Consider the following 15472-nt stretch of genomic DNA (forward strand, 5'->3'; position numbering starts at 1 on the left):
AAGCCTAAAACGGTCAATGCATGTTGGCAAAACCTATGGAAAGAATGTGTGCATGATTTTAAGGGTTTCCTGACCATAGACAAAGAAGTGAAATGCATTGTGCAGGTGGCCAGGCAAGTAGGTGTTGATGGCTTCGTCGACATCCATGGGGAAGAAATTGAAGAATTAACTGAGAGCCATAGAGAAACATTGACTAACGAAGAGTTAGAGGAACTGATAAAATCGTCTACAGAAGATGAAGATGAAGATGACGATGACGATGACGAACAGGAAGAGCCAGCAAGTTGGAATCTTCATAAATTTGCTGAAGTGTTCCAAGCAGCGAAACACTTGAAGGACTTAATTTCTGAATACGATCTCTCTATGGAATGAAGCCTCAAAATCACACGTAGTATTACGGACGATTAGAGACCGTATCAAGAATTGTTTGAGCAGCTCAAAAGACAACGGCGACAGTTGCCGATCACCATGTTTTTCAAGGAAAAATGGCCAGCAGCAGATGAGCCCACGCAATCAACTTCTTGAGCTGAACCCCAGGGCCAACCACTTCATCTACGACTTGCTATCCATCACCCAAGCTCTCCATCACCTCCGTTTCCTGGATCGACATCAAGCCCTGATTACCCCCTGTAATTAAAAATACGGTACTGTAAAATTATATTTTGCATATGTACTCTTATACTGTACATTACTGTATACATTATACATTCATACGTATTACTGTACAGGATTGTATACACAAAACCATGTACAGTATACTGTACTTTATGTGCAATTTAAGGGATTTTCAAGGGTAATTTTGACTATACGTGATTTTGGCCTTACGCGCTGACTTTAGAACCTAACCCCCACGTAGGATGCGACTCCACTGTATATGCAATTTGTGACTACATTTGGATTATCTTTATTATTATAATTAGATAAAGTATCAACTATCTGTATCTGCCCCTCAAGCCGTCATTAACTGTCTGATTTCTCATAGGCATGACGCAGAGATGGGTTTTGAGAAGAGATGAGGAGGAAAATGTAGTGGAATTCCATCCCACAATGCCATGCACAGATGTGGATAGGTTATGGTGGTGAGGTCTGTGTACGAGAGAGTCAGTGCAGCAGGTAAGGCTGTGTTAGGGGTATATGACAAGGTAGTGATGAGGTGTGTGTGTATGTGAGGATGTCAATTCAGCAGGCACAACTGCACTGTGCAGGATCAGTGCAGCAGACACAGCTGTTAGGTAGAGGGGTGATAAGGTCCAGGCAGCAGACACAGCTGTATTATGTGGCTTTATGGGGCAAAGATGGTAGAGTGTGTATGGAAGGGGCGGGGGGTCAGTGCAGAAAACAGGGGTATGTAAGTTGAGGGCAGCTGCTGCAGGCAGGGCTATTAGGTGCATGGGGGTGGTCAGTGTAGCAGGCATGCCTGTGTGAGGTGTGTGTGGCTGTGTGTATGTAGTTAGGGGTAAATGTAGCAGTCGGAGCAGTTTAAAGTGGGGTGTGTGTGGGTGACTGGGTCAGTGCAATGGGCAGCGCAGGGTGAGCTGTGTGAGGGTTAGTACAGCAGGCAGGGTTGTGTAAGGTGTGGTGGGCTGTACAGCAGCAGTAAGGGCGGTATGAGGGGTTAGACTATGTGTGGGTCAGTGCAGCAGGCAGGGCTATGTGAAGAGTTGTAGTGTGCGTGTATGGGACATCTGCAGCAGGCAGGGCTGTGTGAGGGATGGGGCGCTGTAATGTGTGTGGGGGGTCAGTGCTGCAGGCAGGGTGGTAGAAAGGGCTGTGGTGTGGGAGTCAGTGCAACAGGCAGGGTGGTGTGAGGGGCTGTAGTATAGGTGTGTGGGGTCAGTTCACCAAGCAGAGTGGTGTGAGGGGCTGTAGTGTGCGGGAGGGTCAGCTCAGCAGGCAGATGGTATGAGGGGCTGTAGTGTGCATGGGGGGGGGGTCAGTGCAGCAGGCAGGGCGGTGTGAGGGGCTGTAGTGTATTGTGTGTGGGGTCAGTACAGCAGGCAGGGCGAGGTGAGGGGCTGTAGTGTATTGTGTGTGGGGTCAGTACAGCAGGCAGGGCGAGGTGAGGGGCTGTAGTGTATTGTGTGTGGGGTCAGTACAGCAGGCAGGGCGAGGTGAGGGGCTGTAGTGTATTGTGTGTGGGGTCAGTACAGCAGGCAGGGCGAGGTGAGGAGTTGTAGTGTATTGTGTGTGGGGTCAGTACAGCAGGCAGGGCGAGGTGAGGGGCTGTAGTGTATTGTGCGTGGGTTCAGTACAGCAGGCAGGGCGAGGTGAGGAGTTGTAGTGTATTGTGTGTGGGGTCAGTACAGCAGGCAGGGCGAGGTGAGGAGTTGTAGTGTATTGTGTGTGGGGTCAGTACAGCAGGCAGGGCGAGGTGAGGGGCTGTAGTGTATTGTGTGTGGGGTCAGTACAGCAGGCAGGGCGAGGTGAGGGGCTGTAGTGTATTGTGTGTGGGGTCAGTACAGCAGGCAGGGCGAGGTGAGGGGCTGTAGTGTATTGTGTGTGGGGTCAGTACAGCAGGCAGGGCGAGGTGAGGGGCTGTAGTGTATTGTGTGTGGGGTCAGTACCGCAGGTGTTATGGTGTGAGAGGCTGTAATGTATTGGGTAGGTGGGTGGAGGGTAGGGAGGGGTTGTAGTGTGTATTGGGGAGTGTCAGGGCGTGTGCGGGGGGTCAGGGCAGCAGGCAGGGTGGTGAGAGGCTGTTGTGAGTGCGGGTGCCAGGACGCTGTGCGGGGCTGGTGCGTGTCAGTGCTCCTACCGGCGGGGTGCGATCGGGCCGAGCCGGCCGGCCGGCGGGGGCAGGTGTACGTGCGGGTCCCCCTGCCCTGCCCTGCCCGGCGCTCTGGAGGTGCGCGGCGCTCGCTGCTGGTGGTGGTGTTTGCGCATGACCCCTCCCCGTCTGCCCGCCCGCTCCCTCCCCCCCGGCGGCGGAGGTTAGCCTGAGCCTCAGACACAGGCGGCTGCTCGGCGGCGACGCAGTGCAGAGGTGCGGGCAGGTTGCGCCGGCCCTGAGCCCTGTCTCCTTCGCGCCCCGCCTCCCTCCGGAGCCCTCTCCCCGCGGCGGTCTCCTCTCCCCGGTGTCGGGCCGGGCCCCCGGCCATGAGCGCGGCGCTGGGTGTCCCCCCGCCGCGCCGCCTCCCCTGCCGCCCCCGGCGGCTGCCGGGCTCCAGGAAAGTAGCTTGATGAGTGTCCAAAGTAGCAGTGGAAGTTTGGAGGGGCCGCCATCTTGGTCCCGGCTCTCCACGTCCCCACCGAGCCTGCAGGGCTGCTCCGCGGCGGCGGCCTCCCTGCTGCACAGCGCGCCGCCCGGCAAGCCGCCCAAGGAAGGTAAATAGCGCGCTCCGTGCCCACGGCGCTGCGAGGGGGGCCCGGCCGCCGCCGGAGGCCAGTCCCAGGCTCGTAGGGCCGGGTGCGCAGTGAATGGGGGTGAGGGCAGGCGGGAGACTTGTCCTCATTGCAGGAGTATTTTCCCCTCCGCACAGGGGGGACCCCCAGATCCTGCCGTGAGAGACCCTCCCTTCTCCTGAGGGGCAATCGGGAGACAACCCCTGGTCCCTGAATCCATCAATTCCCTCCCTCCCCATCCCTGTTTGTTAGCAGCAAAAGCGTTTTGATATTGTCCTTCCCCCACCTTTTCCAGGGCTACGGAGGGGGATTGATTAATGTTTATTCATTTCCTTGACAGTTCTTATAGAAGGGGCTAAGTGTACGTGTTAATTTTTCATCCCTTCTCTGTGATTTTTATGGGAGATACTTGCATCCTCTGTTCTTTTCCTTTCCACATTTTATTCTTTACCTCATATTACAAAGTAAAAGTGATTTGTTGGATGTATTGGGTGAATGTGGCTGCTGTTGCTTAATGGAAAGGGTCGGGTCCTTTTGGCATCATGGAGGTGGAGTAGAAAAAGAGACCGAAATCAAGGAATTTGTTCCCATCGGGGAGACACTTTTCTGAGCAGCTAATTTGGAAGACAAAAGTGACACGACACCTTAAAACGACCACAGAATGACTGCAACTTTCTCCTTTCCTCCATCACATCTTAGATGATGATATTTTTCTCCTCCCTCCCCTGCTCCTCCCCTCTTGTATTATACCGACAGTGAGAGCAGGGTGTTGTGGGTGTTTGCAGGGAATATCTGTATGAAGGTTATGTGCAAACAAGTCTCTTTTTTTATTCTGTTTCAGTTATTGTCCATTTTTCTCTTCCTTGCACTTGAAATACATTGCCACAAGATGTAGCAATTATACAGCTAGTGAAATGCTTGGTGCTTTTAACTAAAATGACTGCTTGCTGTATACCAGTTACTGCTAGAGAACTTTTATACCCAAATGCATATATTTGTAAAGTAAAAAATGTGCATATTAAGCAGTTGTATAATTTGACTTGAATGTTTTATTCAGTATTGATGGCCTCAGAATATTGAGTGCTTCTGTTGTCTTGTGTAGAGAACACTGGTAGCCATGCTGAAAACTTTCAAACTTAAAATAGGCTAATAAGGTCTTGGAGAGAAATTGGATCTTTTTATTTAGAGGACACTTGTGCAGTACTACAAGTTGAAGTGCTCCAATTTTTGTCAGTGAACAGTTTCAAGATTTGACAAAGTGTTGAGCCTCTTGAACATGTATAAGAACGAGTGTGTTCTCAATCTCCATGCCAGTAGTTGTTAGACTTGCACCATTCCTTGTGACTTTTGCACATGCTCCTAGATATGAGATTGGCATGAATACGCTCCAGAAAATATATGGAAAGGTTGGATGTATGGCATATGTTAAAGATGCCAAGTAAAGTAGCAAGCATTTTATACTCTTGCCCCCTCAAGCTGAATCTTTAATCAGAGAAAACAGTGGTTTGTGTTTATATATATATATATAAAAAAAACAAATAAAAGTTTGGACTAGATTTACCAGGCTTAGAATAGTACGTATTTTACTTTGTGAAGTTTTTTAGGCACTATATTTTTGGATGCATTTATTCACCAGTAATAATTCAGATACTTGGTATATAAATCTTAAATTACTAATATTACTATTTTTTCTGACTACAATACTTTAGGTTGTGCAGTTCAAAGGTTAGAGAGTAACCACAAGACATGCTTTGTGCTCCAGGATAGCATAGTGTATTTACATACTATATTAATATCATTATTCCCTGTGTGAAAACAGCAGATTCTGCTTTTGCCTCTTCCCTACTGTAGAGTTACTGAATTATTTTTGTTTGAAAAGAATGTGAGATATAGTCTTTTTTATTTATTTAAATAAATCTCTACCTGTTGGGAATTAACACTACACCTTACATTAATGCAAAGGAAACTTGCATGTCAAAAGAACCTCACATCAAGGTAATATGTCCCATAAAATAAAAATCAGTTATTTAACAATGGACTTGCACTATTTTCCATTTATGCACATCAATAAGCTCTGTAAATGAGTAATGGTTTGAAAGATCTGTTAAGTAATAGATTCATAGCTGTTTGTTCTCCCATTGGTTAGTGCTTCGAAATTTGGAAATGTCGTTTATTTTTTAATGCTGTAGCAATGACTAGCATTCTTTTAAAGTATCTTTTTTTTCTTTTGGTTGGAACACCCTATTCTGTGCCCTTTACTATGTAGGAATAGGCAAGTTATTGTGCAAGTTATAGCCTACAAGTTATGCAGAGGCTGAGGGTGATGGAATGTATTTGAATACCTTATGTTTTGCTGGTGTTTTGTGTATCACACAACATCTGTTACTTAAATACTTACCAAATATTGCTGTTGGTAGTGAAAACTTCAGTAAAAATCACAAGGCCAGATTCCACTCTAAATTACAGTGGTATAAATGTGTTGTATATCTGAAAATCACCAGTATAACAGAGTAGAATTGGCCCAAAATTTAATGCACATGATTACTAGTTGGGTAGAAATGTAAGTTTTATATGTATTAAATTGATATAACTTTGCAAATACTTAGACATTTGAGGAGTTCCTGTAAAAATAGTGACAGACTTTGGCAATTTTTTCCCTAGAAGTTTCTCAGCAAATATTAATACTTATTATTATTTGTATTCCTGTAGCACCCATACTATGCTAGGTCTAGCTGTACAAATATGAAAACTCAGTCCCTGCTCTGAAGAGTACCCAATCTGGTCAGTGTTCCCAAATGCAGGTTTGCCTTGTGCATGCTTCACATGTGTGGTGGTCATAGGTATGAACATGAAGGAAGCCTGTTCAGAGTGGTTCCTTGTCTAAATTGAATTTTAAATACATGAATACTTGGGCAACTTTCAGGGATTTGTTTTACCTGTTACCATTACTTGTGTGAAGTGTAGAACTCAACAATTGCAAATAAGTTACTGGTAAATCGTTAGCAAGTCCACTGTCTCTTGTTGTTTCTTGACATGTAGTGGGAGATGTTTTGAGTTTTGAATCATTTTATGGAAGAAGTCAGGTGAGATAAGGCAATGCGAGAAATCTGGGAGATAATTCAGATTTCATGGTGATACTTGGTGTTTATTTTGTTTTAAAATGTGAATGAATGTAGCACTTATGGAAGAAAAGGTTTAGTGTTAGTACTGGCTTACGCTTCCCTATATATCTTTATCAGTGTGCTGAGCTTCTTCTTGTAGGTTTCCTATTAACAAGCTGACAGTCATGCCATATTATGTGGATTTGTGATATGCACAAAATGAGTAATGGGAAAGGTCACTAAAATCACTTGTATCTTTGCCCTTTATAGGGGTGGAGTACAGGGCGCATTACAGAAACTCTTAGCTGACCATAGCTCCCTGCTTCTGCTGGCTTCCAGCTTCTAGCCAGCTACACTTCCCCCTTTTCTGTGCACTTTTGGAGGAAAGCATTGACACTTCAAACTCTAGGAAGTCAAAACGAGAGGAGCTACATTCTTGTGTTCTTTCTGTAGGAAATGAGCCAGTATCTTGAGTACTTACCTAAGTTTGCATGTAGGTTTTTGCCAAATAGATCCCCCTCCACAGGATATAGATGAAGACTTTTGAAAGTATTCAATATTATGTAGCCAACAGACCTAGGAGACGTCTTCCCCTTTCCTCCACGGTTTCTTTCTGGACTGTTGGATTGGGCCTCCACTTTTGTGGATCTTCTAGGATTTCCAGGATTAGGGCTATTATTCGGTGTCCCTTAATATAATTTGTACAAAAATTAAAAAACAACCAACCAACCAACCAGTAACCCATGGGAAATTTCATTGAGATGAAGATAAGGCTGCAGGTAGTACACATCATTGGTTTGAGTAAATGTTATCTTTCAAGAATGTTAGTTTTACTAGTACACACCAACTTCAGAAAAACCCAGGAAATTGAGAATTAAGATTAAATTTACAAAACCCCAAACCTTTGGAAGTATGGAAATTCATAGTGAAGGTAGCCAAGTTATGTTAACTCTGCCTCATGTTGATTCTAGGCTACTATTTTTCTTTCTTTGCATGTAGAGCATAAAAACTTGGCAGTACAGAACACTGTACTCTAAAATTTGATACTGGTTTTCTTATATAGTAATTTAAATATTATGTGCTAAATTTTAGTAGTAGTTGAATTGACTATCTTGGCCTATATCTATAGAATATAAGGCATTATGTTATCAGATAATTTTATTAGTACAGCACTTTGTGCATCATTAAAAATCATGTGCATTTATCTGACCTAAACTTTCACCACTTTAGTATTAAGTGCTCAGTACTGTAAATAAACAAGTTAAGAGGAACATCCTAGATGACTTTGGAAAATAGTGTTAATATTCTGTGCTTAAAATGCAGGCATTAAGTGGATTCACTTAAGAGTGGTAATATACACTTGAAATAAATTTGCTTCTAAGTTGTCTTTGCTGCTCAGTATCACTAATTGAAAGCTTAGGCCTTTTCTATATACAGTTTTTATACTGGTTTAACTGTTTCAGGTAGGGGGGTTGATTTTTTGTTGTTGTTACCAAAATGATTAATTTGATATAACATTACAGCTGCGTCCACATTAGAGGTTATAAACACTCTTTTATATTAACATAATTGCACCCACGCTAAGGGGTTGTAATGCTTTATACCTGTCCAGTTAAATTGGAACAATCTTTGTGTGTAGACATGGCTCTGCTCAGTTGTCCTTCAGTTGCTAGCTACTGCAAAACTTGTTGCTTCCTGAAACACGTCAGGATAAGAATGTCATAACAGAACTTTGTGATGTCAGTACCTTAAACTCCATTGCATTTGGTTTTTTTTGGTTTTTTTTTTCCAACGAAAGGGAACATTTTTCTTTCTTCTACTGACTTAATTCGAGATGGCCACTTATTTTAAAGGTAACATAATCTGCAAATATCTTTCAGAATGAAAAATCTTGAGAACTATACTATGCATTCTGTATGCCACTAGACACAGAGTTAAAAGTTAAATTTAAAGTTAAATTTCACATTCTTTTTTAAAGGTCAACAAAGCCCAATCATACTGTGTACTAGCGGGCCTTGCTTGGTATTAGAGTCCAGCATGCACTTTACTGGCATTTTCAAGTAAACAATCAATCATTGATGGCTGCTTGACACAATAATCTGCCCAAAGTAATACTGTAACTAACCCCATTGAAGAAGTCACTGTGAGTATTGTGTTATCCCAAATCCTTGTAGATATTTGGTAATTTTCTGAGCCTTCTTTACACTAGAAAGGGCTTGCTAGTGTAACTTGTATCAATCCCCTAAACACATTCTTTTTTAGGTATCTCTTTATTTTTGTTGTTTAGAAGTGTCTACATTAAGGCTTATATCAGCAAAAACTGTGAGTGAAAAATCCCCCCCCCCCACCAACATAGCTTTGCTGTTTTAAAGTTTTAAGTATAAATCAGGCCTCAGAGGCATATGATATAGACACTCCAAGCACTTTGGTCAACAAATTCAGCTTTTGCTGACTTTCCAGTAAACATTCACATGCGTCTAGTAGGTACAGGAGAATTGTTCACTATGACTGGCTGGAGAGAGGATGCAAATACTCTAGGTGTAAATCTTAAAGGTTAATTACAAAAGGAAAGGAAAGAACTTCCAGACTACATATGTAAATGCAACCCAAAAGAAGGATAGCAAAGGTTCTTTGCCTTAAATGCCCAAGCTGCTGCCTGTAGCCCACATGATTCCGAGAGAAAGAAACAGTAGTAGACCCTTGGTTTCAGCTTTAGTGGTGGTGTGCTTCTAGTGCTCCGATGATTGCATCAGGGGCTCCTCTATTGTCACTCTGCAATCCACTCAACTGTTGGTCTGTGTCCACTGCCGAATGGCTTCTGCTTCTGGGCAGGACAGACTACGCGACGCACCCTGTTCCCTACACTCCTTTGGCTGAGGCTGGCTTAACTTCTTGCCTCCTACTTGATTCCCCCCATCCCCTCTCCTCTGCACTAGATTTTCTATTTCTCAGCAGTTCCAGTGAGTCTGTTCCAACCCCCTATCTATTAAGCTACATGGCCTCCTTGCTGGGTTTCATTTTCCTGGGCCTTGTTTGAGCTTCCCAGAGAGGCCAGCTTTCAGTTTCAGAAACAGTTATAAATACGTATGCCTTTCTTTTTTAGGCATAGAAAGACACCGCAAATGATATTTAAAAAGAAACAACTTGTTTAGCCTTAAGTTTACCTTTCCATACAAATTTGTTTGTTTTCAGTTTATTTCTCAAGAAAAATTCAAAAACAAAATGTAATAACCAAGACAACATTTAGAGGAATACAAGTTACTATAATGATTTCATTACAAAAGAATGCAAACATACAAGTCCATTGCTTTTAGTCCCATACTCCCCCCCTCCAAAAATTAACGCTGGAGAGAGCCAGTACATGGCTATATGAGTAGGCTATAGTAGTTACAAACATAATTTAATAAAAAGATGTCACGTGAGCCACGTTATAACACAAATGCATTAATACATCTGTTTGATTACAAATCTTTGTGTATTTTCGGCATTTCGTTTCCAACAGAGTGTGTCAAATACGGCTTTGAAAGAGAAATTTTTTTCAACTATTTAAAATAAACTAGAGTGAGGCTGATTTTTTTGCTTCAGTTCTCAATAGCCACATATAGGATGCACTGACTGCCAGAGGACCCAAATGCACTTTAGCTGGAGCACATGAAACACCTGCATGGATGCTCTCGCTCAGGAGTCAAAGTGGCCATAGTTTGCTGTATCTTGAAGGAGAACGAAGCTACAGCGAACTATGGCCACTTTACTTCTGAATGAAAGAGTTCACAAGTTTTAGGGGGCACAGGAGAGGTTGGAAGTTTTAAAGCACATTAATTTATGTGCATTCACTTCACACCTTTTGATTCACCTTAACTTTCCTGAGTGTCCTCCGTGAAGACAAGCCCTAATAAGAGTTTAGCATCTTTTAGGAATACTGTATGGGGGTTGGTCTGAAACACACAAAAAAAAAGTCTCTATAAAAAAGAGCTTAAGATATGGGCCTCAAATTTACTATTTTAATTTTTATCAAAAATTACATTAGCTTTTGGGGGGGAGCTTTTAATATACACTTTTATTGATGTCTTTATATACCATGTCTTGATTCATATTTATAACCCAGAAGATGATGTATGTTTTGAAAATTATAACTGTTTTTGTACCGTAGCATAAATTCTAGTTCAAAAGAAAAATGCGAAACTTAGCTCTTATATTAACTTTTATTTTGACCATTCTTAACAGGGCCAAACTTTGAAGACAACTGTGAATCTTGGGGGGAGGTTATTTTCATATAAAAAAGTGACTGTAACAATGTAATTTTGGCTTAATAAAGAATTATTAAAACATCGAATGTAACAGCAGCAAAAATCTTTCACCAAAAAACATTTGGAAGAATTTGCTGCCAGTTTAGCATAAAGTTTTTCCTGCCAATTTAGAGTTACTTTGACTTAAAATGTGTTAATTATCCATCAGATCTAATGCATTTTGCAAAAAGGTAAAGAATCTCCAGTACAATGGCTTTAAAATATATTTTTGCATACAAAGTATGAAGAAATATTTCAAAGTATGTTAAAAAGCACAACTACTTCAAAAGAGTTATTATACTCTCATAGACTTTAAGTATAGAAGAGACCATCAAGTCCAACCTCCTGCACGTTACAGGCAAAAGAGCCTCCCCTACTCACTCCTGTAATTGACCCATAACTTCTGGATGAATTACTGAAGTCCTCAAATCATGATTTAAAGACTTCAACCCTTAAACAATGCAGACCAGACATGAGATTTGTTGTGTTGTTTAAGAGAATGGCTCTCCTTAAAGTTTTGTATAAGCACATTGGGTAATTACAACAATGAAACGTACAAGAAATTTTGTCATTTTAAAAGCAGCAAAGAATCCTATGGCACCTTATAGACTAACAGACGTTTTGGAGCATGAGCTTTCGTGGGTGAATACCCACTTCTTCAGATGCATGTGGTGGAAATTTTCAGGGGCAGGTATATATATGCTAGCAAGCAAGCTAGAGATAACGAGGTCAGTTCAATCAAAGACTGTGAATGGCTTGCCAACTACAGAACCAGTTTCTCCTCTCTTGGTTTTCACACCTCAACTGCTAGAACAGGGCCTCATCCTCCCTGATTGAACTGACCTCGTTATCTCTAGCTTGCTTGCTAGCATATATATACCTGCCCCTGGAAATTTCCACCACATGCATCTGAAGAAGTGGGTATTCACCCACGAAAGCTCATGCTCCAAAACGTCTGTTAGTCTATAAGGTGCCACAGGATTTTTTGCTGCTTTTACAGATCCAGACTAACACGGCTACCCCTCTGATACTTGACACCATGCAAGGTACTGTCATTTTAAGTCACCAATGCCAACTAAGCCATCTTACAATATAATATTCACTTGCCTGCCTAAAAGAGTAAACCTCTTTTTCACTATAATTTTCAATTGTTCAGTTTTTTAATTAATCTTAAAATAAAGTTAAAAAGAGAACTCTGAGATACTTTATTTTGTTTTCACTGTGTTACCTGGTTTGTAATGAATCCGCTGATTCATTATTGGATGCATCCTCTCCCATTACCTGTATGATTTGGAGAGAGAGGATTTGGCTACTGGTCATCCAGGGCAGGGACCCAAATCATTAACAAACCAGTAGAGTATACTTGGGGTCTTGAGTGGCCAGATGGAGGAAACAAGGCACAAAAGAACCAGGAATTGCCTGAAGGCCAGTTGCTGTAAGCAGCAGACTTGAGACAGCGGCAGTAAGACAATGCCTGATAGATAATCACAGACCGAGCCTAGAATAGCTAGGACTAGGAGGATCAGAGGATCTCTGAGTGTGGAAATGAGCATGGCCTAGTGCAAGGCTGAGAAAGGGACAGCAACCCAGCAACGCCACACGTGCACGTTCGTCGGAAGATTTTTACCCTAGCAACTCCAGTGGGCCAGCAGGTCGCCCCCTAGAGTGGCGCCGGCATGGCGCCTGATATATACCACTTCCGGCCCGCCCGCTCCTCAGTTCCTTCTTGCCGGCTACTCCGACAGTGGGGAAGGAGGGAGGGTATGGAATGGATATGATCAACACATCTCGAAGAAGAACAGTTACAAAGGTGAGTAACCGTCTTTTCTTCTTCGAGTGATTGCTCATATCCATTCCAATTAGGTGAATCCCAAGCCTTACCTAGGCGGTGGGGTCGTGAGAAGTCGCGGCGTGGAGCACTGTGGAGCCGAAGGCCGCGTCATCTCTGGACTGCTGGACCAGGGCATAATGGGAAGCGAAAGTATGAACAGAGGACCAGGTCGCTGCCCTACAGATCTCCTGGATGGGGACGTTGGCTAGGAAAGCCATCGATGATGCTTGAGCCCTGGTAGAGTGCGCAGTCACATGACCTGGAGGGGTGTGAGCCAAGTCGTAACAGGCTCGGATACAGGACGTTTCCCACGAGGAGATTCTTTGAGAGGAAACGGGTAACACTTTGACGCATTCCGCTACCGCCACAAAGAGTTGGGGGGATTTGCAGAACGGTTTGGTTCTCTCTCTATAAAAGGCAAGCGCCCGGCGGACGTCCAGTGAGTGAAGCTGTTGCTCCCTGCGGGACGAGTGTGGTTTCGGGAAAAAGACAGGGAGAAAGATCTCCTGGTTGACATGAAAGGCCGAGACCACCTTGGGGAGAAAGGCTGGGTGCGGTTTCAGCTGCACCTTGTCCCTGTGGAACACAGTATATGGGGGATCTACCGTGAGTGCCTGGAGCTCTGACACCCATCTGGCTGAGGTGATGGCCACCAGGAAGGCAGTCTTCCAGGAGAGAGAGAGCAGTGAGCAAGTCGCTAATGGCTCAAATGGAGGGGACGTGAGCCGGGTCAGAACTAGGTTCAGGTCCCAGGTAGGGGTAGGGCGTCGAACCTGGGGGTAGAGAAGCTCCAAGCCTTTAAGGAATCTAGTCACCATAGGCTGAGAGAACACCGAGCGGCCATCCCCCCCGGGTGAAAAGTGGAGATGGCCATCAGGTGAACCCGGAGAGATGATATCGCCAGGCCCTGTTGCTTAAGAGACCAGGTGTAGTCTAGGATACAGGCAACGGAGATCTTGGTGGGAAGGATACCCCACCAGCAGGTGAAGCGCTTCCACTTGGCCTAATACGTTACTCTAGTGGAAGGCTTCCTACTGCCCAGGAGCACCTGCCGCACTGGGGTAGAGCAGCGGAGTTCAGATCTGGTCAGCCACTCAGGAGCCACACCGTGAGGTGCAGTGATTGCAGGTCTGGGTGACGTAGCCTGCCGTGGTCCTGGGTGATCAGGTCCAGGTGAAGAGGCAGGGGAACAGGGTCGGCCCGAGACAGGTCCAGCAACATGGAATACCAATGTTGCCTGGGCCATACTGGAGCTATCAAGATCAAGCGGGCCCTGTCCCTGGGCACCTTCAGAAGGACCTTGTGGACGAGCGGGAACGGAAGGAATGCGTAGGACAGATGCGTCGTCCACGGAATAAGGAAGGCGTCTGCCACCGAACCGGGTTTCCGGCCTTGAAAGGAGCAGAACATCTGGCACTTCCTGTTCCCTCGGGATGCGAAGAGGTCCATCCGGGGACATCCCCACTTCTGGAAGAGCGAAAGGGCGATGTCCGGGCGAAGGGACCACTCGTGGGAAAGGAAGGAAGATTAGAATCTTCTCTGCTAAGGACTTGTCATAAACCAAAGCATCTATTGTAAATAGAATAGTCAATAGACTAGTCTGCTTTAGCTGAATTCTAGGTTGAAATGATGTACCAGGATGGAGAAATTAATAGGGTACTTGTTACTGCATGGCATATGCTACCAAAATGCACCATCTCCTTTTCTCCCTCAGGATCACACCTATAATTTTTTTCTAAACAGGGATCCCTTCACAGCCACCTCCTTTGTTTTGTATGTTTAAGGTACATCAAGAGGTTTACTGTTTTTTTTCTGTACTTTAGTTGAGGGCAGGATTTAAAAGAGAAATAGAAGGGACTGTTCTAGGCAGTTGGTTTATCTTTTGATATCTATACCTAACTCTATTGTTACTATATTAATTAGCATCTATTTAGTCACAGAAATACCCTGTACATTTTATTACTGCTGCTCTCCTTTTAAAAAAAGAAAAAGGCAACCATTAATTGAACTAAGAGTTACAAATGGTTGCCATGTTATAGATTTAGGTGCCATTTGGTTATGTTAATATTGCATCAACATTCACAAATATTTAGCATGCAGAATATACTTTGAAGCAGATTAAAAAGCTATCTTGCAGATGTGCTATGTAATCTAGTACTGAATATCAGGATATGCTTTCAGAAATAACTGTTGTAACTAAGTGTATGGAGGAATGTAAAATTAGTATGAGAAATATTATTCATATTTGAGTTAAAATAATAAGTTAAATGCAGTTTAATGTTTAAAATATATTTATCTTTATCTTTATAATTTATGTAAAAATTCTGAACTAAGTGTTTTTCTGAGCACATTAAATCCTCATTAATCTAATTTGAGTATTTGTATCAAGCCCAGCCTTGTTTTAATTCTTCCTATCAACTACCTGCACTGAGTCCTTCAGTGAAGCAACTGCTTTATAATTAAATTGTGTTATTAAATCATGGTGAGATAATACTAATCCCCATGAGTGCTGAAACCCAAAGCCAAACTATGAAGGGCAAATTTCATTGTCTTTGGGTGCACCAACCAGGGTGGATAAATCAATGATTTTAAAAAAAAATCTGATTTTTTTGTTTTAAATCAGATTTTTTTTGATAAAATGCTTTTTGAGGGAATAACCTATGTAAAGTTAGTTTTAATTAAGATACATTATAGCTCAAAGATATCTCATCATGGAATAGGGATTATAAATTCTAATTCTATAGTATGAGACAATATATTCATGCAATGTTTAAGACAAGTTTTGTAAATGAGTTCCAATAGTTCATGGATTAGGGACCCAATTTTATGGGGTTCCCCGGGCTTCTGTATAGATTATTTAGGTTAATCTTTCTATCTACCCAATGAGACTCAGTGCTCAGTCTAAAAGATAC

At 43.2% G+C, this 15472-nt stretch overlaps 1 protein-coding gene across 3 annotated transcripts in view; it reads left to right on the forward strand.

The window, feature by feature from the left end:
- The first annotated feature begins 1013 nt into the window (after positions 1-1013).
- TLK1 (tousled like kinase 1) overlaps positions 1014-15472 on the forward strand; it is a 146524-nt gene continuing 132065 nt past the window's right edge. Inside the window, exon 1 of one of the 3 annotated variants that reach the window (XM_050916702.1) lies at positions 1014-1113. In XM_050916702.1, the coding sequence (XP_050772659.1) occupies positions 1074-1113 (40 nt within the window). In that variant the 5' untranslated portion in view covers positions 1014-1073. Of the gene's footprint in view, positions 1114-2904; positions 2984-3132; positions 3325-15472 lie in introns of those variants that run through there. The other 2 variants (XM_050916703.1, XM_050916701.1) reach the window with 2 other exon arrangements.

This window comes from Gopherus flavomarginatus, chromosome 10, assembly GCF_025201925.1.
Source record: "Gopherus flavomarginatus isolate rGopFla2 chromosome 10, rGopFla2.mat.asm, whole genome shotgun sequence".
Lineage (NCBI taxonomy): Eukaryota > Metazoa > Chordata > Testudines > Testudinidae > Gopherus > Gopherus flavomarginatus.